Source organism: Nanorana parkeri, unplaced genomic scaffold, assembly GCF_000935625.1.
Source record: "Nanorana parkeri isolate BGI_ZX_2015 unplaced genomic scaffold, ASM93562v1 scaffold120, whole genome shotgun sequence".
Taxonomy (NCBI): Eukaryota; Metazoa; Chordata; class Amphibia; order Anura; family Dicroglossidae; genus Nanorana; species Nanorana parkeri.
In genome coordinates this window covers 2049556-2073338 of record NW_017306388.1, presented here as the reverse complement: position 1 = coordinate 2073338, position 23783 = coordinate 2049556, and the positions used below count along the sequence as shown (strand labels likewise).

Sequence of the window (23783 nt, the reverse complement as noted above, 5' to 3'; positions counted from 1 at the left end):
AATAAGATTTCAAAACTGGCAGTTCTTTTCTAGCTGCAAAAAATACATTCCATTAAAGCAACCCATATAAAAAAAAAATCTAAAGTCAAAAAGTGAACCATGCTGTAAAAGTAGGCCTATACTTGCCTCTATAATGGGCAGTGTGTTAAATCTTTGCTCTCAAACAGCTGTGGGTGGAGCTGCTATTTAACATTTCCGGGTGTGTCAGAGAGTGTGTCCCCCGCTGGGTGCTGTGGCTCCTTCCAGCCATTCCCTATGTCACTACAGAACGCCATACTGGCAGAATGACCAATGGGAAGAACCACAGTGCACAGCGGGAGGACTCGCTCTCTGACACACTCAGAATTATCAGCAGCTCTTCAAGGGAGAGAAGAATGAACACACTACCTGCCAGAAATTTAACTGGTTTGTTTTTTACAGATTTGCTCCATTTGAATTTTTTTGAACAGAGTCACTTGGTCACTTCAAGGTTGTAGCTACTCTATGGCACCATTTAGCTAAATTGGATAACTCCATATTTCCCAGACACCATCCAGTCTGGTTCTGATGCACTGATCCGTTCCCCGACCCCAGCTTGTAATCCAACTTGTACATCGGCTTTTAGAGTTCTGATACTGCACAGCGGTGCAGGGTGAAAGGTTTTCAGTACTTCAGAAAAGGGAACAGTGAAGTCCCACTTCCGGTCTCCAGTGAGTTTCCTGTAGTTCAGATCTCCTTTAAATAACACTAGATCTGACTTTTTCAGCTCTGCGTACAGATCTGGAGCGACTTCCTCCATGCTCCAAAACTCGTGCGGCAAAGTCCAGAAGAGATTCTCATGATAAACCCAGGAACCTTTCTTCAGGTTCTCCTTCCACGTCTGACCACACTTTGACATCCACCTGTGATTGGCCGCTAGTAACTGTTGGACTGTCCAATCAAAGTCGTGCTTTGTGGTGTCTGAAACAAACCAAGGAAAGCACTTGCCGTGAAAATGAACTTCAGTGGCCAAGTTCAAAAACAAGATGGCATCAGCTAATATGAAATCTGTTACCAGCTCGAAACCGGCATTATCCAGAACAATGTCGACTCTGGTTTTCAAAGCTTTCTCTGAGCCGACATCCTGGCTCTTCACTAGGGTGTTCCAGAGGGACTCCATATTATCCACCAATATAAATGGTTTGAGGGAGTCCAGAGAAGCAAGAAGACTGGATTTCTGAGAGTTGTCCTGACCCCCCGAAATAGAAAGGTCACACTTGTTTCCCCATAAAGAGACCTGGTAATGAAACAAACAGTCATTGTACAAACTCAGCAACAATACATTTTAAACCAGAACTCCAATTTTACTTTTAAAAAATATTGACCAGAAGTTCGAAAAATAAAGGTACTCTTTTGGGTTGCATGATGGAAACCGTAATTTAACCCACGTCCTGCGAGTCCAGGCTGTCATGGACTCAGTCCCTGGGTCTGGACTCAAATGGAGAATTCTGCAGAAAAGAACGCATCATTACACAAGCGCCATTCTCTGCAGCATTCAGGAGCACCCAAAGCTGATGTGGGAACACAAGAGGACCTGTGACATCATGTGAGAGAGAAGACAGGTGGATTTAAAAGTATGCATGCAGGAAACTTTGTAAAAATACATGCAGCAAGGGGGGTGGGGGGGTTTGGGGGAGGGATTTGAAAAGTGTCGATTTGCTCTAAATATTCCTCTGTTTGAACATATTAAATTAAATCATATTCACAGGATCTCAGTTATATGCCCCACATATCTGTCCTATCTTAGTCTTGCATGTATCTTCTATAGGTGCCATTCAGCCTCTCCCTTAAAATTACGGTAATGGTACTCAACCATCCGGTTACCGCAGCTTGACTAAGTGATCCAGAACTAAAGAGTAATTTGAACTCTCTTTATAGTAACTTAACTGGAGCTCTGTGCATATGCAGATCGCTACTACATTTTGGGGTTCAGAAGTTGTCTTCCTTACTTTTCCACAATTTGGATTGTAGATAGTAAGATATAAGAGAAAGTCACACAGGTTAAAAATAGACAAGTTTATCTTACGATTGGTTCACTTTAAACTACTGACCCAGCATCACCCACCTGCAGCAGCTTATAGAACTCCTCTTGGCGCTGTTCTTTGCTCAGGCTGGCAATGGTCTTTTTAAGCTCCTGTAGATGAGTGCAGAGGGCGATAATAGCTTGCTGGGACTGAAAGAAGCTTTCATTCTTTGCTTCCCCGAAGGCATCAAACTTGGAGATCGGGGGGCTGTTTGAACAAAAGATAAAGAACAGGGTGTAGGAACTTCTAATGAATTATGTGAAAGTAGAAATGTTGTTTCACAAATTGTAAGCTTTGTGTAACCAAAAAAAAGGACAGGACACAGGAGACTTTACTTCCTTAGACCAAGGCTCTAGAACAGGGGTGGGCAACTCCAGCGCTCCAGCTGTTGTGGAACTACAGGTTCCATAAGGCACTGCAAGACTGAGTTACCGGCATGACTCCCACAGGCAGAGGCATGTTGGGATTCATAGTTAAAGCACAGCTGGAGGGCCAAAGTTGCCTACCCCCGCTCTAGAAGCAGGCAACAAGTCCACTGCAGTACACACGATTTACCATTGTTAGCCCTTCAAAAATATGATATCACTAGTTCCCCTCAACTGCTTAACATACTTTGGCCATAAAGTGGCTCGGTTATGAAAACAAGACTAATTCATTAAACAGGTTTTGCATTCCCACACGTCTGTGGGTGTGCAAAACCTGCTTGAAGCAGGTGAAATGCAGATCAGAATGATGTCAGCTGCAGGCCACATGCTACTGTCAATGACTTCTGAATGATCTCAGAAGCGTCTTAAAAGTGTATCTAAACTCAAAAACAAAAATGTAATATATTGCAGCTTACTAGTCCTTAAAGAGCAACTTCACCCTTATCCTAAAGATGACAACAAAGCACCTTTACAGATGTTTAGTAATGGTAACCTACAAGCAGATGCTAATAGATAATTGCCGGCTTCGTATTCTTTGCATATCTTATTTTTCTTTTCCTCCCCATTCTTCTCACGGTGGCCATTTTTACTAAGGGCAGATTAATACATCTTCCTTTACTTCCTGGTACTGTGGGTCTGCCTCCTGGAACACGTGCACATCATCTGAGGGGAAAATGCCTTTCCGCCTGATGTGTAAACTGCAAAATCTCATGACATACGAGATTTACCAGGAAGGCACTGGTCCTTCCCAGGATGCATCTGTGAGGCCAGCATTACATTACCAGTGCCTCATCCAACCAGGAAGTGGGAAAACAATAACAGAAAGTAAAATCAAACAGTCTTTGTTTAAGTTATGAATGTAAGATGATTTCATATCAGCATATAGAGCTCCAGGACGATGTGATCTGTGGCAAAAGAAGGTAAATGCCCGCTTTAAGTGTGGTGACTGCATTCATTTTCTTTTATTTAGGCTTTTTTTCCCCTTTATTTTAACTTGGTGCTCCATCCAGTAACACACTTCCTGTCTTGGGGTGGCTCCACTCTATGGAGGAGCAATGGAGCAACTCTTGGTTCAGTTTCATGGTCAACCTTTGGAGAGGGTTGTCTTAAAGGAGAACTATGAGATGAGTGATTTCCACTCACGTCATAGTTCTAGCGACCTGTGACAATGAGACTGTCACAGTTGGCTCAGTAGATCGGGAGGTGAACGAACACATACCAGGTTCACTCACCTCTCGATCCTGTCACGGCTCTCTGCCGTGACAGGGGGAGGGGCTGGATTCCCCTCTCCCCGCTCCGCCAGCGCTGACTGGCAGAACGGACGGGGGAGGGGGCGGGTACAGCTGGCTCTGCCTCTAGATAGGCAGAGCCAGCTGTCACTCACGCAGCTGTGCGAATCCCGTCATCTACGTCGGGATCCGCTCCGGCGTCTCAGTATACCGCGAGCTGTAGCTCGCGGTATACTGAGCTTAGGGTAACGGGAGGACGCTAGTTTGTGTCCTCCCGTTACCCTAAGGAGAACTATGGGGGAAAACACTGACCCCATAGTTCTCCTTTAAATGCACTAGCAGATTTAGATGGACTTTACATAAGTGACTAACATTTTAAAGCCGGACTCCACCTAACACTTTTTAAGCAGTTATAACAATAAATGTGTTTCTTATTATAATAAAGTTTTTACATCAATTAATAAAAACTGCCGATTGTAAGCAGCCCTGCCAGTGTTAAACTGTTTGTCTCAACCTTTCATCTGCCACATTTGCTGGACAACTCGGTCTGTCAGAGGAAGTTGAAAAATAACAGAATTACTGGCCGGATCACCAGGTGAAAAATAAAGGAAAAAGTGCTTAAAAAATGAAAAACTTTATTCAGCCACAACATTTAAGGATCTGCAAGCTGCAATATTACATTTTTAGTTTTGGGTGAAGATACACTTTAAACTGATGGCATTGACAAGTGCCAAACCCGCTGACACAGCTTTTACTACAATACTCACTTTCAATCCAATGCTGTCATCCTCTTCCACGTTGAATGACAGCCAATATTATTTAATCTGAACGAGGATTTTCTCTTCCAAAAACATATCTTGGAATGGGTCTTACTTTTCTGCTCTCAATGTACACGCATAGACAGAGATGTGTGTAGAAATATTTACACACCTGAATAAAATCCCCTCCTGGATCCTGCGGTAGAGATAACACTCCACATACAGCCACGGGGATCGGAACCAGCTCGGATCTTCACCGTTGCCAAGCAGCGTCTTTTGGTAGTCCAGGTACTGATTCCAGATGTCAGTGTCTGGCCTGTTATCAGTCAGTGGAAGGATGGACTTATCCGTCTGCATCTCATTACGCAGTTTTGAGAAGAAAGATATTGCCTTCTTTTCTGCCTCGATTCCTTCCTAAAACAAATTGCAAGTATACGTCTCAGCAAGAAAACCAAAAACAAATGCAGTACATCTACCGATCCTACCAAAAGTGCACCTTACTTCTTGTAAACAGCCGACAATGCTACCTGCTACCCAGCTGAACTTGGATAAAGAACTGTGTTGTCAGCCCTGCCCAGTTCTCTCCTCAACTAGAGAAAATCTCTCCCTTATTTTTCATAGATAAACATAAGGGGAGGTGTTCTGTAGTTCAGAAATTGGTGCCAGTGCTGCCAGATTTCATTATCAATTGTAAACTAGATTTGAACACTGTTCTAATAAAGGGTAAAGACAGACTCATTGTGTGGAATTTATCAAAACTGGAGCAGACGCAATACAGAGCAGTTGTCCACAGCAACCAATCAGTTTCTCTTTTTCATTTTCAAAAGTTTAACTGAACAAACTGAAGGAGCCAATTGGTTACTATAGGCAACTGCTCCAGATTCTGTCTGCTCCTGTTTTGATAACTTCCCCCCATTGTATTTTAATTAGAGGAAGTTTGGTCTGTCCCTCTACTGCGTGGAGTAGCTGGGAATCTGCGCAAAGGCCTTCACCAGAGAAATATCTAAAAGATAAGAAATATATTTTTAAAAGTTATTTGTATGTATGCTGTGTGGATGGGAACACATAACATATAGTGGGGTTTACTCAAATCTGACTGATTTATTTCCACACAACCTATTTTAGGATATTCCGAAGCAAAACATACTAACATAACAGTTAGAAACCATAGCATTAGACTATAAAAAAACAAAAGGTGTGAGTCTTCAATTGGCCTTTCAACATTAAAGATTTCTGTGACATGTGACATTATAACGGTTTGTTGCCATCATGAACATGCCACTTACATCAGTGTTTAAAACCGATCACCTACCTGCCCATATTCTTCAAAGAATTTATTTTTATGCCGGTGTATGGTGTCAATCACTTTTGTTAGAATTTGTGGCAATCTGTCCTTAACAGTGAAATATGCGAATGACCTGTAAGAAAGAGTAACAAACAGAAGACTTGATTGACTAGATCAAAAACATTCTTCATACACTGGGGGACATTTATCAAGCAAAATTTGTGACAAAATTAAATGAAAAGGAGGCTACCAGTCTGTGGAACAGTTTTTATGTACGTTTTCACTCCCCCCACCCACATGCAAATTCAATTTTTAAATAAAACCTTTCCATTTTCATTACATATCTTCTTTTAGACCCAGTGATGTAATTCCTGGGCCTCTGCGCTTCAGCAGGCTGAATAAACCCTTTCATTCATTGGATATCAGTTCTTTAAATCATGGAGGCTCATCATCACATGTGAACGTTACCCAGCACAGTCTTCTTGCAAATACAGTCTGCCTAAAGCTGGCCATACACCTATAGATTATCTGTGGTCAGATGGAAAAAGTGCAACAGATTCCTCCACCTACGCTAAACTGTGTGGATGGTGGAATCACCCGCTAGGCCAAGCTTCAGTGTCTTGCTGGTTGGCCCCGCTGGCTGTCAAAATACCTGAACAATCTGATTGGATGCAGGCATTGTTCAGGTGTTTTGGGAGCCAGCGGGGCCGACTAGCAAGATACTGAAGCTTGGCCCAGTGGGAGATTCCTCCATCCACACAGTTTAGCATAGATGGAGGAATCTGTTGCACTTTTTTCATCTGACCATAGAAAGTCTGCAGAAAATCTATAGATGTATGGCTAGCTTTAGGCAGACTGTATTTGCAAGAAGACTGTCCTGGGTAACGTTCACATGTGATGATGAGCCTCCATGATTGAAAGAACTGAAATCCAATGAATGAAAGGGGCGGGCCAGGGACAGTTCGGCTGGGGAGAAAACAACTCTTTATACATAGGCCCCTATGTATGCAATGCAGATAATTAAATACTCACCCTTCATAATTGGCAGACAGTGAACAAGGAGTCTCCATTGTGTTGATCAACTGGATCTGCAAGAAACAATATGAACATAATAAGGCCCTTGTTTATTTACAGAATGCGGGGTTCATATGCCCATGGACACTTCATGAACTATGCAGATTCCCCCCTGGTGAAGAATCCATCACCTGTGTTGGATTTTCCTGCCTGATCACTACTGTTCTCTATGCCAGCTTTTCTCAATTTTTTTCAATCATGGCACCCTTTAAAAGAAGGCAAAATCTTGTGGCACATATCCAAGATAGAGGTCAGGTATGGATAAAAAAAAACCCGTCTAACCGCTAAGGTTAAAAACAGAGGTTCTAGATACAAGTCTTCTGCAGAATACGTGGAAGCCGCACTGCCTCGTCAAGGCCCCTCTGTTTAGTGCGGTCCTAACTCTAACCTATGAGAGTCTCCATCTTGGAGCACATGTAGCAAAAGATAAAATTGGATGCAGGTTCGCCAGGAGGCAGCCCAACCTCCTTAAAGGCACAGTGACCCCTTCACATCAGAGCACACACTTTTCACATCAGATTCCCCCCTCTCACATTAGAAGACCCCTTCACATTGCAATCCCCCTTCTCTCTTCATAGTCCCCTTCACACGTCCCCCCTTATTATCAGAGTCCTCACTCCCCCTTCACATCAGGAGTCATAGTTGCAGCAGCATGGCAGAGGACGGCGGTGGAGCAGGCTTGGACAAAGGTAAACCTCCATCCTTTTCTGAATGGATGCCACCCTATCTGGGTTAGCATTATTGATTTCCACAGTGCTGGCAGCCAGCTGGTCTGCACTGTGATCCAATGGGTTTAATATTTCTGCAGCACAGACCTGGAAGATGTATGCAGACTGAACTTACATGCATGCTTGTTCCAGGTCAATGAGTGTATTGAAGCTGTTAAATCAGCATGACAGCCAGTCAATAAGTATTTTCATACAGGAGGTCCACAATGACAACAATATATTTCTCGCATTGCAGGGAATAACACATATAACAACACTCAGATCAAGCCAAAAACAAGCAAGAGCAAAGAAACCAATGGTGGGCGAAACATGGAGGCTGCCATTGCCTATCAAATCATATAAAAAGGCTCATTGCCCCGGCTGTCATGCTGATCCTCTTGCTTCAATTTACTGACCTGGAAGAAGCATGCGGATAAGGACTTCTAAATTGTTCAGGCCCAGTGACTCAGAGAGTACTGATGCTGGTAGGTCAGCATACCAGCCAGAGAGAGAGCATTTTCTAAAAGGTGAGCCCCCATATTTCTTTCCTTACAGTTTTACTAAAAGAGAAGAGCCCAGCCATGGAGGAAGTAAAGAGAACACTCACACAATCTTACGCTGACACCTGACTTCTCCCACTTGCTCAACAGCAGACTTAATACTTACAGCAGCAGAAGCTTCTCTGACACCATCTCACAGTGCTCATCCGCACATTCGCTTCTCCCCAAAACCCACATTTTCACAAATATGTCTTCTACAGCCCTCAATTACCTAAATTTAGTATCAGTTTTATTCCAATTTTTATTGTAACTGCCAGTTCTGTCATCGACTCCACAACTTGAGGTGAGAGGTAATGAATCTGCTACTGCGAATCGACAAATTGGAGCCTTGGTGTCTATCTGCACGCGTTGGGCGAATGACAGTGAAGCTTGGATTCTCTCGTGGGCGTGGCTCGCCTGCGTTATGCTGGAGAAGAGTTTGACGGGGGCGTGGCTGTGTGAGATAGAGACTGGGCGGGGCTTCCCTCACGCAGGTAAGGCTGTGCAGTGTGAAGGTCGCAGGTTCGAGTCTGTGCAGTGCTGGGGTTAATTCACAGACAATCGTCATAAGGCTTAGATTCTGTAAATGTCATCTATACTATGAAACTGCACGGGCTTTCTAACAGAACACTGCAAGGTCAATTGTCAAATAACAGGCATTCCAACAATAGACTGTCATTTAATGGAAGCTCAGACATATACTGGTAGTGGGCTGGACTAGTTAGTTACTGTAATAATTCATCCTAGGGGCTGGTGACAACCTTGTGTCAAAAAACATGGAGGATCTAATAGCTCAGCAACAGGGGCGGGTCTTTAAAGTGTAGAAACATATTTATGTAGTACATCTCTGTAATACATGCACCTTTCCCAATGTTTATACCTTTCTAGAGCCTGCAAGTACAGAAAAATATCTGTTGCTCTACCAGCAATGCACTCACATCTTGTTCTGGGCTGACAACACACAGAATTCTTGTGGATTGAATGGTGTCAGCCCTGCCCATTTGTCATTTGCTAAACTATTGAAACCCATTCGTATGACAGGATACCTTAAACAAGTTTACTGTCCTTCAGACCCTATGTTAGGCATACTGTAGCCCACGGGAGTAGAAAATGCCCTGATATTAATGGGAATAACAATGCCCCAGATTTGGTGGTTAGTGGGAGTAAAAAATGACCCAAGTTTGGTGAGCAGTGGGAGTAAACAATTGCCCCATCTGTGGTGTCAGTTGAGAGAACAGTGCCGATCATTGGAAGGAATAGTCAATGGGAGGAATAGTGCTTTATTGGTGTCAATTGGGGGGGAATAGTGCTCCATTGGTGTCAGTGGGAGGAACAGCGCCTCATCGTTGGTGTCAATGCCAGGAACAGTGCTAGATCGTTGGTGTCAATGCCAGGAACAGTGCCACATCGTTGGTGTCAAAGGGAGGAATAGTGCCCTACCGTTGGTGTCAATGGGAGGAATAGTGCCACATCTTTGGTGTCAAAGGGAGGAATGGTGCCCCATCATTGGTGTCAATGGGAGGAATAGTGCCCCATCATTGGTGTCAATGGGAGGAATAGTGCCCTATCCTTGGTATCAATGGGAGGAATAGTGCCCTATCGTAGGTGTCAATGGGAGGAATAGTGCCCTATCCTTGGTGTAAATGGGAGGAATAGTGCCCTATCGTTGGTGTCAATGGGAGGAATAGTTCCCCATCTTTGGTGTCAATGGGAGGAGTAGTGCCCCTTTGTTGGCATCAGTAGGAGGAATAGTGCCCCATCATTAGTGTCAATGGGAGGAATAGTGTCCCATCATTGGTGTCAATTTGTTTGCACTTATCAAAAAAATATAAATAAATACTTTCAATTGTATACTTAACTTACCAAAAGGGAGCAAATAATAGAAGTTCATTGTTAGGGTTTACATCCACCTTAAAGGACACATGCATTATATGGTACCCGACATTCTAAGTATTCCCAAAGCCTCATGACACTGATGCTGCTAAATTAGCAGGAAACTAGCTATGTGCAACGTTTCATACATATCTGTTTGCCAGAGAGTCAGTGTGCAATAAAAATGTGGATCATAAGTCCAGACACTTTAAAGTGAACTGTCATAAGAAGAATACTGGGCTACCATTTCTGACCACTTTCTGAAAGTAACAAAGCTCATCTCTAATGTCATTGAAAGAGTTCCTTTTTAAGTAATTCTATAAGTAAATTAGAAGCCCCCTTTGATAACCATAATCTGCTATATCACAACCTTGACATTGTATTTTCATTTTGTTTTCAGCTCTAGATCATGTGCGGACTACTGCAGAAGACCTCCTTTCTTTTTACCCAAGCATGCAGGACAAGTCGCCTAAATAAACAGTTCTATACATTTGACCTAAAACACAGACTTCTTACTTCCAGTGAAAGGACCAAGATTTCTTCTGCCATCAGTGTAAGTCATTTCAGCAACAGAGTCACAGACATTTCTAAATTAAGATGGAACTGTGCCTTGGGATCTCAGAGCTGGCATAAACATTTTGCAGCAGTGAGTGGACTATCGTTAAATAGATTATTTTCCGTTGGGCAGCCATCTCCTTCCACCAAGAGACCTCTAAAATCTTCCAGGACCAAACAACCATCCAGATCTAACCTGCCACTACTGTCGGAGACTGAGGTAAAGCATATTTGTTAGAACGCTCTCGTCATTGCGTGTCCCCTTTAGCGTGCAGAATGCCCTTCATGTAAATGATATCTGAATATAAAGCATGTTCTGGGCATCACATTGGTCAAACCGCACTCTCTGTGAAAGCGTATATCTAAACCCAGGAACAAAGATGTAATATAGTGCAGCTTATGAGTCCTTACATGCGGTGGGTGCATTCGTTTTCACTTTCCAAGCTAAGAACATTTTCAGCAAGTACAGAAAATGCCCATTGATCTTGTCAGATATGTAGTGTCCTAGTCGCTTCCCGTGAGCTTCAGAGAAAGCAAACAGGACCTTATCTTTTGTGTAAAATGCTAGTCCAGCAGGTGTGACAACCATTGCTCTCTACATAGATACAGGGGAGAGAAATAAACATAGACATGAAGGGACAGGAATTGTTTTATTACGAAAAAAAAGCCTAACAAAGGCAAGGAATGCAGTAACCACAGCTAGGGATTTAAAGTAAGCTGCATTACATTTTTGTTTTTGGGTTTAGATACGCTTTCAGCAATTTTGTATGCTAACATGAGTGTTATTCACTTGTATTCTCTCCCTGTTAGAGCAATGTCAGCTGAGAAGCTGTCGGCTGTAAAGCTTCCATGGAAGTTGACCTGGTTCTTGTCTGAGATCAGAGACTAAAAAGTGACACACTCTCGAGGATGCTGGATGAGAGCTAAACTGTTGATTAGCAAAGGCTTTAGCTTTCTTTCATATAATCCATACAGAAAGTTTGTTATATGACAGTTTTTAGTGTCTGCTGTCATCACTGAGCTCCAGAGGGAGATGGGACTGCCTCTATGGGGCCTTACATACCTGAAATTCTGATTTCATCTGGTTTGGCAGGGAGAGAATACAAATAAATAATCAATATTAATAGGCAACACTAGTCGCCAAAAGTGGAGAATTAGATTAATACATGCTACATTTTAACTGCTTCTCTTTAAAGCTACCCTGTCCCTGTACAAAACAAAAAAAAGAGAATTTAGTCCAGTCATACCTGTAAGGAATAGAGGACATACTAGTCTTTCCTGTGAATGATCTCCACTCACATGCTGATAAATCTTCTGCTGAAGTCTGCACTGAAACTGACACTTCTGATAGCGCCAATCTCTGTGGTCTGCCACAGCTCCCGTTGCTTTTATCCCCTGACCTTTATCCAGTAGAGGGCACAGTAGCAATGCAGTGGCCAGGGGGAGAAACCAGTTATGGTTGTTGGGGACCACGGAGATCAGCACCCCCAGAAGTGTGGGTTTCAATGCTTATTTCAGCTAAAGAGTTCTCAGGACTGGAGAGACGTTTGGTAGCTTGAGCAGCAAAATGGTGAGTACGTCCTGTCTTCTTTTACAAGTATGGCTGGGATTTAATTTTTTGGGTGTAATGTAGATAGGGGCCAATGTATTCTAAAATGCACACACCAAAAGCTGCTTTAGGGGGGTTCTGGAGGTAATTGTGCAAAGTGTGTTGAGTATTGATGCATGAGTCTTTTTTTGTTTCTATAATTTTCCGTTCTATGCAGGATGTGATGCAGTGTGTGGCCTTTGCCACAGCGGATGAGTTTCATTTGGGTACCCTGTGCCATGACCTCGTATCAAATGGGTACTTTGAACTGCCAAGCTTACCTCGAGGTATTGTGCTATCCTTATAATTATTTATTTATAATGAATAATCTAATTATAATTACTTATACTAGACCCATGTCTGTATGTTCTAGTGTCGTTAGTGGGTATTGTTCTTCAGTATGACTGCTAAATGTGTTATTATAGACGAGAGCAGTTTTTTCAGGGAATGGCTTAATATAACCTAATCTAAGCCTTGGAAACTGGAGGCAGTGTGTCGTCTAGTTCTATAGTATTCCGAGCCAGAGGTTATGTAGCAGAGACCATGCAGTCCTACCCAAAAACACAGCAAAGAGCCTGCTAAATCAATACATCTTTTTGTAGTAGAATAGTAGGACACAGAAGCAGTTAATGACGTAGAATTTCTGAGGTTCATACCGTAGGTGATGTTCAGAGTTTTGTGTTTTCCTGCAAGATGCATCCTTTCACATACATTAATTAATGTTTGCCTGTTTACCCTTTAAAGATGCATCCAACGTATTGCTGGTGGGAGTGACAAACACTTCTAAAGAGCATGATTCCGGAGTGATATATTTCTTCAGGTAATTTCTTCATTAAACTAAACCTGTCACAAGGCTGCATTTGTGATTTTGTTTTTCCTGTACACATCTACACATCTGTTCTTGTGCTGTTCCAAAATTCCCATAATGCCCACCTAATGTTGAAATCCAGGTAGATATTTAATACAACATTTTACAGTCTGTACCGTGCAGTGTGGAGGGCAACATATCTACACACCATAAGCAGCAGAAAAAATACAGCATAAGCATTGGTGCCAACGAGCACCATTACAGCAACACAGATGAGCCACGCCATAGAGCCGCAGGCCTCTAACATGTTTCACTACACAGGCTTAACCATAGAGGTAATTTTCTGAATGGGAATCAGAGTGGTGAAATATTTTTTTCACTTGAACTGTTTAAATATGTACACAGCAGGACTGCAAACAAGAAGGGCATCAGGGATGGCATCAGGGACCCCATCATATGCATCCTGCTTTCCAAGATTGGCTTTCTAGAATAACTTGAGATGGGGGTGTCATTTAGCTAACTGTATGCAGGGGCTGCTTCTTTCAACAGTTACTGAACTGTTTCTTTAGAGATTACATGAGTGGAGCGCAGTACTAAAAATCATAATTTACAGATTTGAACACTTTAAATTAAACTGGTACTTAAAACAGATCCCCTTTTCAAACTCCCCAGTCCAGTCTTGTTGCTTTCTACATTGCACAGTGTAGACTGCAAACAGACTGAATGTAAGCAATGCAGTTTTCAGAGGCCTGGGCATGTGCTGACAGTTGCCAAAGTACAAGGAGGTATTGCTATCTCTGCCTGAAATAATAACGCGCTCGCAATTCTCTGAATATGGAGATCATAGCTGAGGGTATTTCTCATACTTTAAATTTGTGCTTGTTGCAGGGAAGGAGCAGTTGTTTTCTGGAATGTTGACGAAAAAAACGTGAGTCCATACATTTTATTATAGCTGTACAGCCATGGGTATCTTTATACATACACCAATTACACATTATGACACACTATGGAAAGCCGGCGGAGGCAGTGTAATGCTTTGGGCATTGTTCTGCTGGGAAACCTTGGGTCCTGCCATTCATGTGGATATTACTTTGACACGTACCTCCGACCTAAACGTTGTTGACCAAGTACACCCCTTGAGGAAACAGTATTCCCTGAAAGCAGTAGTCTCCTTCAGCAGGATAATGCACCCTGCCACACTGCAAAAATGTTTCAAGAATTGTTTGAAGAACAGAACAACGAGTTTGGAATGTTGACTTGGCCTTTAAATTCTCCAGATCTCAATCCAATCGAGCATCTGTGGGATGTGCTGGAAAAAAATCTATGGAGGCCCCACCTCACAACTTACAGGACCTAAAGGATCTGCTACTGATGGCTTGGTGCCAGATACCACAGCACACCTTCGGAGGTCTAGTGGAGTCCATACCTCGACGGGTCAGGGCTGTTTTGGTGGCAAAAGAGGGACCTACTTAGGTGGTCATAATGTTATGGCTGATCGGTGTACATGTAAATGTTGCTGGTAGCTCTTTTATGTATTGTAGCTTTCTTAGTTTACAAATAGTAGTGCTGTTGCAATAACATTAATAGGATATTACAAAACTAATGTGGATAATGAGATCTTTTTTTCTGAGGAAAACATATAATTGTGATTGTTTTATTAAGATGAAAGACGTTATGAAAATTCTGGAGCGTCATGAAATTCAGCCTTATGAAGTTGCCCTGGTACACTGGGAAAATGAGGAGATAAACTACAGCTTCCGAGAGTATGTTTTACTTTTATTACTCCTATCTGCTAGCGGAAATGCTACTGCAATTTCACATTAAGGAGCCTTCTTTTATAAATGGTTGAAATTGATATTTTTGACAGTCTTGCCTAAACTGTCTTCTTTGTTTCGTAGTGCTTACCAAAGTTGGGCTTGGTGTATACATTAAAGAGGAACTTTACCCATATCTTCAAATTAATAACAAAGACACCGTTAGAAATGTTTACCCAGATAGCAAGCAATTGAGCTGCAAGTTTGAAAATGACTTGCTAAAGTATTGCAGACTTGCCAAGCTTCACAATTTTGTTGCACAGTTACAGCAAGTCTGCATTGCAAGTCTCCAGACCAACGCGCTTTGCAAAAGTGCTGTACACTTGCAGAGCTCTTGCTAAGACCTGCAGGACTCTTGCTGTAGAGTTGCCAAGCAAATTTGCTACAAACTCAAAAAGTGTCAACTAGAACTTGTGCTGCAAGTGTTCTGCAAGTCTACAACTTGCCAGGAATGTGTGCAGCAAGTTAACAAGAATTACAGTTTAACCCTGCCACAAGTTTGTGGCAAGTTATCCTTGCTATCTGGGTAGTAATGGCAATCTACAAACACATACTTCTAGATAATTGCCGGCTTGGTATTCTTTGCATACCGTATTTTTCTTTTCTTCCCCATTCTTCTCACATTGGCCATTTTATTAAGAGCAGATGAATCCATCTAACCTTTTACTTCCTAGATGATGTGCATGGTCACATGTCCTTGTCACATGTGACAAGGACATGTGACCATGCACATCATCTCAGGGAAATCTCATTAGATTACAGATGAGATTTCCAAGCAATGCTCTGCTGATGTAATCTTCCCAGAATGCAATGCTTGGGCACGATTACATCATTTGTGCCAAAGTGGACAAGGAAGTGGAAAAGAGAAATTGTAGGTACAATAAAAGTATGTTTGTTTAGCTAATGAATGTAAGATGATTTCATATCAACATGCAGAGCTGTATGCTGATGTGATTTTTAGTCAAAGTGGGTAAAGTTCTACTTTAAAACAAACTAGGTCTAGGAATGGGGGAGCAGCCGACTGATGAGCTCATCTCTCTGTTTGCCTGCTCTATCCTCCTGTCAGCATGTCCCTTGTCAGCACACAAGCACTGCAGCATATCTAACTGACTGACTTTTTTTTCTCTGACCTCTAATGTACTGTGATTGCGGGAGGCTGATACCAACTCACATTCAGGTACTTACGTGAGTTACATTGAAAAATACAGTTAAAGATGTTTTCTTTAAGACATACCTGCATGAATTGGTGTTTTCTTTATCTGGCTGGAGTTCAGCTTTAGGTAAATTTAGTGAACTTACAGCTGCTACACTCACTAGATAGAACAGGCTGTTTATACTGTACTATAGATTGGTTTGACTTGTTGCCTGGAATTGCTTTCTATTCCCCTATGTTTAGTAGTAATCCATACATTGTGTGTTTCTGCAGGGGACACTCCAAGCTTGTGAAAGGGGAAATTGTGTTGAATTCCCAGCTGGAAAAAGATGAGATCATTCTAGAGAAATTTGCCTTTTCTAATGCACTTTGCCTCTCTGGTGAGTCTTGTGACAATAAGATGTGGGCCGGGTTTGTAAGGCCACTGCTTTTTGGTGCTTCGGGCTATCAAGCCACATTCTCAAAGTTAACCCTTTCAAGACCAGAGCCTATTTTGCCTCTTTTTGTACACATGCTATAGCCGCTGGGAGTCTGTTTACAGGGGTCCACTGCTGCTGACATACAACATTCATCAGTGGCAGCAAAAGGGTTAAATTACACTTGTCAGGAGAGACATAAGGCATAATTCTAGTTGTCTGGCTTAAAAGCAGAACTCTGGGCACAAACAATGCAGCAATGGAATGTCCCTCGGGGTCCTCACATCTTATACACTGCGTATAGAACATGATGATTCAGACCTTAGACTACGGGAGTGGAAGGAGAGCGAGGCGGAAAGGAACAGTCTAAGAGTCGGCGCCGAGGATCAGGTGAGTATAACTCTTCTTTTTTTTTTTTACCTAGACAAAAATGAGCAGTTAACCCTTGCAGTCCCACTACAAGAGTTAATAAAATGTATGCCTAGAGTTCTGCTTTAATACGTTTGAAAGGCATGTAAATGAGTGTCAGAAAATTGTCAGAATAACTTAGTGACTCAGAAAACATTAAAACCAAAGCAATAGCCAGAGATCATTCGTAACCCCATCATGACTGAGTCCTTCTTTTTTTCATTTTTTGCACCCATGTCATATTCCACATTTTAAGCCTGAAAATGACTTAAAACCCCCAAACATGATATATTTTCTGAAAGCCAAGACCCTATAGAATAAAATGGTGGTAGTCGCAAATGTTTATGTTGCGCAATATTAGCGCAACTCCTTATTAAACCCCAACATTTAGTGAAAAATTTAATTAAATGCCCCAAAACACAAAAAAAGAAAAAACATACCACGTGGAGGGCCCCCAGAGAGGTTTGGGGAACTTGATTGCTGGGGACTAAGCCCAGAGGAGAGGGCAGCAATGTAAAATGTACTTTAGGCCCCATATTAAAATATAGATACATATTCGGTGTTGGGATTTTTTCCAGTATGTACTATGTAAACGGCTTGTGTCTGTGTCGTTAAAATCTGTGTACACTGGAATTTCTTAATATTGTGTCTTTTTTTGTTTTTTGAACCCATTATGTGATATGTACCGTTGTTTTATCCCTTTTTCGTGAGCATCTAATGTACCTGATATGTCGTAAGCACTATCACCATGCGTTGATCTGACTTAGATGACTTTGTAACAGTGAATATCCTTCGAGATGCTATGTCTGCTGTGTTTTGTTGTTTTACCCAAAACCTTAATAAAATAAATTTGTAAGAAAAAAAAAAAATCTGTGTACACTGGAAACAGCTAGCTGGATATTGTTCAGTACTAAAAGTCATCAATGTTTTTTACAGTGAAGCTGGCCATGTGGGAGTCTACCCTTGACACATTTGTAGAGTCTATCCAATCAATTCCAGAGGCAAGTCATAGAATCACTTTTAGAAGAAATGTGTAATATGTGTATGTATGATATATAATATATACATGCTATATAGCAGGGGTAGGCAAACTCCGGCCCTCCAGCTGCGGTGCAACTACAAACCCCATTAGTCTTTGCAAGACCCTGACAGCCACAGAAATGAATCCCAGAGGCAGATGCAGGATGGGATTTGTAGTTTCACCACAGCTGGAGGGCCAGAGTTTGCCAACCCCTGCTATATAGGTACCTATGATATGCTTAAACAGATTTCAAGGTGATGTGTAACAGTTCTGTGCATTACATATCATGATAGCACAATTACTTAACACTAAAACCCTTCTGGTTTTATTTTCCAGATGCTGAAAGCTAGAAAAAAAATCAAACTGTCTCATGGTGATGTCATGCAGAAAATTGGAGAGTTATTTGCACTAAGGTAAACATATTACAGGCTTAGACACGTGTCATAGGTATTATTGTGTTTTTTTGATATAGAAGTATTAAAGGTCTCCAATCAGACAGCTAAATACAGAGATCAAACACATATGTAGCAATTGTTTTAGCTGCCAAATGATTTAAATATAAAAATAATAATTTCTAAAAATGAATTGTCTTCTTTTAGACATCGTATTAATCTAAGCTCGGACCTTCTCCTCACTCCGGACTTTTACTGGGACAGAGAAAACCTAGAACACCTCTATGATAAAACATGTCAGTTTCTCAGCATAAACCGCAGGGTGAAGGTGAGGTTTTATATTTGTCTCCACCTTTACATGCACACCACGCTGTTCAGAAAAACAGACAGTTACAGGGCTTGGAACAAACCATACAACACTGCCGGGGGTGCTTACAATAGCTTTATTTATATAATTTACAGTGTATTTCTACTTTTGCAGCCAAATTGGGAATGGATCTAATTTACCTAATTCAGCTGACCTTTTTTACATGTGCGTGCTAACTTCAGGACGGAAGTTTCATTGTAATTCTGAAATGTATTTTTCACAGCAGTGGATGATCTTTTCGTGCATTGGTTTTCAGCGCTGAGAAACCAGTGCTACTTCTAACCTTAACCTGATCCTTGGGCTACACCTCACACTTAACCATCACTTTACTCAAGTTCTAAAACTTAACTAAACTAAATGAACACTTAACCATATCACACCACCTAAATTCTATTCATAGCCAATACAGTTTATACGATTTTGGATAGAGTAGTAAATAAAACCCTTGAGTGTGTCCCACTGGGTAGATTTCCTTTCTATTCCAATCTCTACAAACAAGGGGACATCCCTTCTTTGGCAGGTGTCCCCATCCGGGGGCTTTGTCCTCCCCTCCCTGTAAAAACTGTAACATTCTGGATTTCCTATCATTTTGTGTTCTGCTGACACTGATCAGCTGGGCAGATTGAGAGGGTGAATCTCCCGAGTGGAAACACAAGACAGCAATAAAATCCTGGCAAAGGTTTAGGCTATGGATGCATTTTGCTCTTAACCTAAGGGTTACTAGTAAGGATATCCCGATACCACTTTTTCAAGACCAAGTACAAGCACTGTCCCTCATGTACTTGCCGATACCAATTACCAATACTTTTTCTTAAAGGGACATGTGACATGTTTTCTAAAACAATACAGACTAATGATTTTAGGGCAATTTCTCACCAGGGCTGCGTGCATTGGAGGTGACAGGTCCTCTTTAAGGTGACATTAGGGGTCTTTTAGACCTCTAGTGTCACCTTTCCACTTCACTGGATTCACTGAATGTAAATACAGCAGGCAGTGGCTGGGAGCAATAGCCAGCCTGCTATTGGATATTTTAAATTGCAATAGCAGGCTGGCTATTGCACCTGCCCACTGCCTGCTGTCAATCAGCCTGCTGATTGACAGCAGGCAATGGGCGGGTACAATAGCCAGCCTGCTATTGGCTATTGCAATTTAAAATATCCAATAGCAGGCTGACTATTGTTACAAGTGTCCATTCCTTTTCCACTTGATGAAACTGTTTGCTTTTGGTGATATATCTCAGTGTCAGCTGTCCATGCTCCTTATGTGTTTAATAATGCCCTAACCAACATACACTGAAGTTTTCCCTCTCTATGAAAGAAGGCAAGGTCCATTCTGTGTGTAGGCAAGATTTACAGCTTCTCTCCTCTCCTCCCCCGTGAAATTGTGAAAGGGACACAGAGCTCTGCAGCCAGCACCAGCAGGGAGAAGAGACTGTCCACACAGAACACTTACCGCCCGCCACGCTGTCACACTTCCGTCCGGAGAGGTCAGAGCGGAGAGGGAGGCTGCATTTGGTGGAGAGGTATTCCAGGGGAGGGGTTATGCGGGTCAATGGCCGAAGCTATTTGAAAAGCATTGAAAGGGCCGGTATCGGGGCATTTTCAGGAGTACAAGTACTCCTGAAAATGCCCTGTATCGGCCCCGATACCGATACTAGTATCGGTATCGGGACATCCCTAGTTACTATTATTTCTAGAAGGTCAGCAGTGAACTATCACTAAAGATTGCTAAGAGGAGAAATATGATGATGCAGCCTTGGTGGTGCACAACAGAGCTGAGCAGAAGGTTGTTTAATTAAAGTATTTTAAATAAATGTATTTATTTATTTAGGTGATTAATGAAAAACTTCAACACTGTACAGAACTTACTGATCTGATGCGTAATCATCTGAATGAGAAGCATGCTCTGAGGTTGGAATGGATGATTGTCATACTAATTACAATTGAGGTGCGTTCCAGAACCCCGAGATGTAGGACGTGCTATGCATTTTTTTTATCAGAAAATAAAGGTGTTTTTTTAATCAGAATCTCACAACTTTGAATATTTTAGCAATACTGGGTGTGAAGAGCAAAGCCATAATCGTTATTTTGAAGACAACTAGTCACCAGTGGCCATTTGCAACGATCTGCATCTCCACTCTCTTTTTATTTATAAAAGTGCAACCTTATCTCTCAGGGATTACTTTTTCTTAATTATTTAGTTGTATTCTGTCCCTGTCAAAGCAGATGTGCCAGGCTGTAAGGTCATCCTATCTCCTGTGCATGAAACCACCCACCTGAGCACAGTTATTATATAGCCCCTATATGCCGGCTGCATATTTACTTCAGCCTGCTATGGTCAGTGGCTTTGATAACAGCATCCAGCTGCATTTCCCTCCCCTGCTGGCTGCAACTGCACAGTAAGCAGTCATAGAGTTGTACAGGATCATCTCCCAAGTGTCTTCTGTCTTGGTGGACTGGAGACACTTGCTTTTGCTTTTCCTGCCAGGCACCAAAAGTAAAGGCCAGCCCCAGCATTCAAGTTCTGTATATACAGCAGTAGGCCAACATCTCTGCCTGGGGTTGTCTTATGTCTACACATCCAATCACCTTCTTAAACCTGTGTAAAACTCCAATAACTGCCAGTGCATGTTGACACTAGAGAGAGTATATTCTTGCACACTGCTGGGCACTGCTGTGTACCACTTATGCCAACCATATAGCAAAATCCCCAAACTTATGAAAGATCTTTCATATAAATAAAGTACTTCCAGGTGAATAAAATGCAAATCTTGCTTATCACCATCCACAAAAACCTACAAGTATTTGTTTACCCTGTGTAGTCCTTTCATGCAGTGATTTCATATCTTCACCATATTGTTTCCCTGTGTAGTCCTTTCATGCAGTGATTTCATATCTTCACCATATTGTTTCCCTGTGTAGTCCTTTCATGCAGTGATTTCATATCTTCACCATATTGTTTCCCTGTGTAGTCCTTTCATGCAGTGATTTCATATCGATTCCATAAAAACGATATGAATTCCATAACGTTTTTGGACCTCTAGCAAAAGAAACTTCAGAGATAAAGCTATCTTCAACTTCACATTGGAAAGCTACAGTATATGGCCAAAGTTTTTAGACAATTAGCCATGCCCTTGTTTCAGGTTGTTGGACATCCCATTCTAAAACCATGGACACTAATATGGAGCTGGCCTCCCTTTGCAGCTTTAACAGCCCCAACTCTTCTGAGAAAGCTTTTCGCGAGAATTCAGAGTGTGTATGTGGGAATTTGTGCCCATCCAGCCAAAAACCAATTGGGAGGTCAGGTATTGATGTTGGATGAGAAGACCTGGCTCACAATCAGCATTCCAAATCATCCTAAAGGTGTTCAGTAAGGTTGAAGTCGGGGGTCTGTGCAGGCCATTTAAGTTCCTCCACACCAAACCATGTCTTTATGGATCTGGCTTTGTGCACTAGAACACAGTCATGCTGGAATAGAAAAGGGTCTAACCCAAACTATTGCTACAAGGTTGGAAGCATACAATTGTCTATAATGTCTTTGTATGCTATAGCCAGGGCTGTAGCTACCATGTACACACACACACATGCTGGAGACAGGGAGCATGATGTCACATACCGCAAATGTCTGTTGGGGGGCACAACACACACACACATGCTGGAGACAGGGAGAATGATGTCACATACCGCAAATGTCTGTTGGGGGGCACAACTTTATGTTCTTGCCTTGGACGCAAAAGGAGCTAGCTACGGCTCTGGCTATAGCATTAACAATACCCTTCGCTGGAAACACGTGAAATCAATAACAGTGAGGGGTGTGCACATACTTTTGGCAATACAGCTTACCTGACCTCTAAGACATGAGTTACTGTTAGTTATGTTAATGGGATACAGATACATGGAAAAGACTATTTGAATCTATGAATTATCCTTTGTTGGCAGTTTCTGATATATATATTGGTGCTCATTGGTCAGGCAAAACTGATCATTTGTCTATTCTTGTTTTTCCTGAGCATCATAGTTCATTTCTGCGGTCCGGTCTAAATTTTCTTTTTTATTTCTAATAGGTCCTGTTTGAACTCGGGAGGGTTATTTTCTGAGATCTTCAGTTGGGACTCTCATCATAACCCCAGAAAACACCATAAAGGGCTGGAGGTTCCACCACTGGCTTATCAGACTGTGACAATACCCGTACCGGTTTTTTAGTCTTTTTTTGTTTAAGGCAATGTATAATAATATGTAACCATGTTTAATCATGACCAAAGTGAAAAGGGTGCCTTTGTTTTCTTTTTAATTTATTACATGAACTTTTTCTTCTTCAGTGTTTAGTTTGAGTGCTGTATTTGGTGTCTTCCTGTTCTATAGCAGACATGCATTTTTTGTTTAGAAGACCCAGAATGTATTGGTATTTAGAATTTTGCCTGTGCTGTGAAATAAAGACCAATATTTTTATGAATGAAATATGACTCATTATTGCCAAAGACTTTATCTCGTTTCTGTAGTTATTGGAAGGGTTAAGGATGCAAATGCCTCATTTGTGTCTATTTCAATATTTTTTTATTGTTTTACAAGAACAGTAGAAAGTCCACATCCACAATACCAAAAAGTAGAATATACAAATTGATAAATAAACTGTACAACCATACTTGTCTAGTGCAAAACCCAGTAAGCTGGGATACGATAGACAAAAATAAAGCTATTGCACAAAAGCTCATAGTGATACAAAGATAATAAATTTTTGTGCAAAAGCAAAAAAAAAAGGAGTGCTCCTACTGGAGCAGAGAGGGAGAGAGGTGAGTGGTCACTACTGCAGGACCGAGGATCAGGTGAGTGTATCTTCAACATTTGTGGTCCTAGACCATAATGAGCACTTAAATCCCTTGCGGTGTGAGAGTAGAACTACTGAAAGGGTTAATTTTAATAAATCCTGGAGTTCTTCATCTTCTCCAAGCCTGTCCAAAGAATACATTTCACACACTTACCTTTGAACACCGCCATCACCAACGCTGGTCCCTGAAGCTATCCTCCATTCTCAGAACTTCCTGGTTATGGGAGGATACTAAGGATAGAGGAGTCATAGGCTCCTTGTGCCATCAATCTGTTGGGAGGAGAGAAGTGGCTCTCTGTGTGTGTTCTTGAACGCACACAGCTACTTGTGGGCACGTACGGGTGACTCCTCGCCAGCCAGCTAGCTGATGGAGGCACCTGCACAGGGAGCGGGGGAACAGCAATTTAGGAAACAGCTAGAGTAGAAGGAATTCATAGAAATAATACTAAAAAAAACACCTGAAGGTTTAATATCACTTTAAGCACCAAAACAGGAAACTGCCTTCA

At 41.9% G+C, this 23783-nt stretch overlaps 2 protein-coding genes across 2 annotated transcripts; one reads left to right on the top strand and one right to left on the bottom strand.

The window, feature by feature from the left end:
• Nucleotides 1–466: 466 nt before the first annotated feature.
• ARMT1 (acidic residue methyltransferase 1) lies at nt 467–8192 on the bottom strand. The gene is made up of 6 exons (XM_018553458.1): nt 8138–8192; nt 6772–6827; nt 5767–5872; nt 4627–4868; nt 2084–2249; nt 467–1255 (listed from the first exon to the last, which is right to left on the bottom strand). The coding sequence occupies exons 2-6, from the start codon at nt 6807–6809 to the stop codon at nt 494–496; spliced, it is 1314 nt and encodes a 437-aa protein (XP_018408960.1). The 5' UTR covers nt 6810–6827; nt 8138–8192; the 3' UTR covers nt 467–493.
• Nucleotides 8193–10487: 2295 nt separating this feature from the next.
• RMND1 (required for meiotic nuclear division 1 homolog) lies at nt 10488–22599 on the top strand. The gene is made up of 11 exons (XM_018553454.1): nt 10488–10706; nt 12253–12361; nt 12819–12894; nt 13771–13810; nt 14545–14645; nt 16123–16229; nt 17610–17674; nt 18031–18107; nt 18294–18414; nt 20284–20400; nt 22517–22599. The coding sequence occupies exons 2-11, from the start codon at nt 12259–12261 to the stop codon at nt 22547–22549; spliced, it is 840 nt and encodes a 279-aa protein (XP_018408956.1). The 5' UTR covers nt 10488–10706; nt 12253–12258; the 3' UTR covers nt 22550–22599.
• The last annotated feature ends 1184 nt before the right edge of the window (nt 22600–23783 follow it).

Excerpts from the sequence above, each read along its gene's own strand:
- ARMT1 (XM_018553458.1), bottom strand. The coding sequence starts at position 6,809 with ATGGAGACTCCTTGTTCACTGTCTGCCAATTATGAAGG. Across the intron at positions 5,873-6,771 it reads CTGTCTGCCAATTATGAAGG|GTCATTCGCATATTTCACTG; the intron begins GTGAGTATTTAA and ends TCTTTCTTACAG. Across the intron at positions 4,869-5,766 it reads TCTTTGAAGAATATGGGCAG|GAAGGAATCGAGGCAGAAAA; the intron begins GTAGGTGATCGG and ends AATTTGTTTTAG.
- RMND1 (XM_018553454.1), top strand. The coding sequence starts at position 12,259 with ATGCAGTGTGTGGCCTTTGCCACAGCGGATGAGTTTCATTTGGGTACC. Across the intron at positions 13,811-14,544 it reads GGAATGTTGACGAAAAAAAC|ATGAAAGACGTTATGAAAAT; the intron begins GTGAGTCCATAC and ends TGTTTTATTAAG. Across the intron at positions 18,108-18,293 it reads GGAGAGTTATTTGCACTAAG|ACATCGTATTAATCTAAGCT; the intron begins GTAAACATATTA and ends GTCTTCTTTTAG.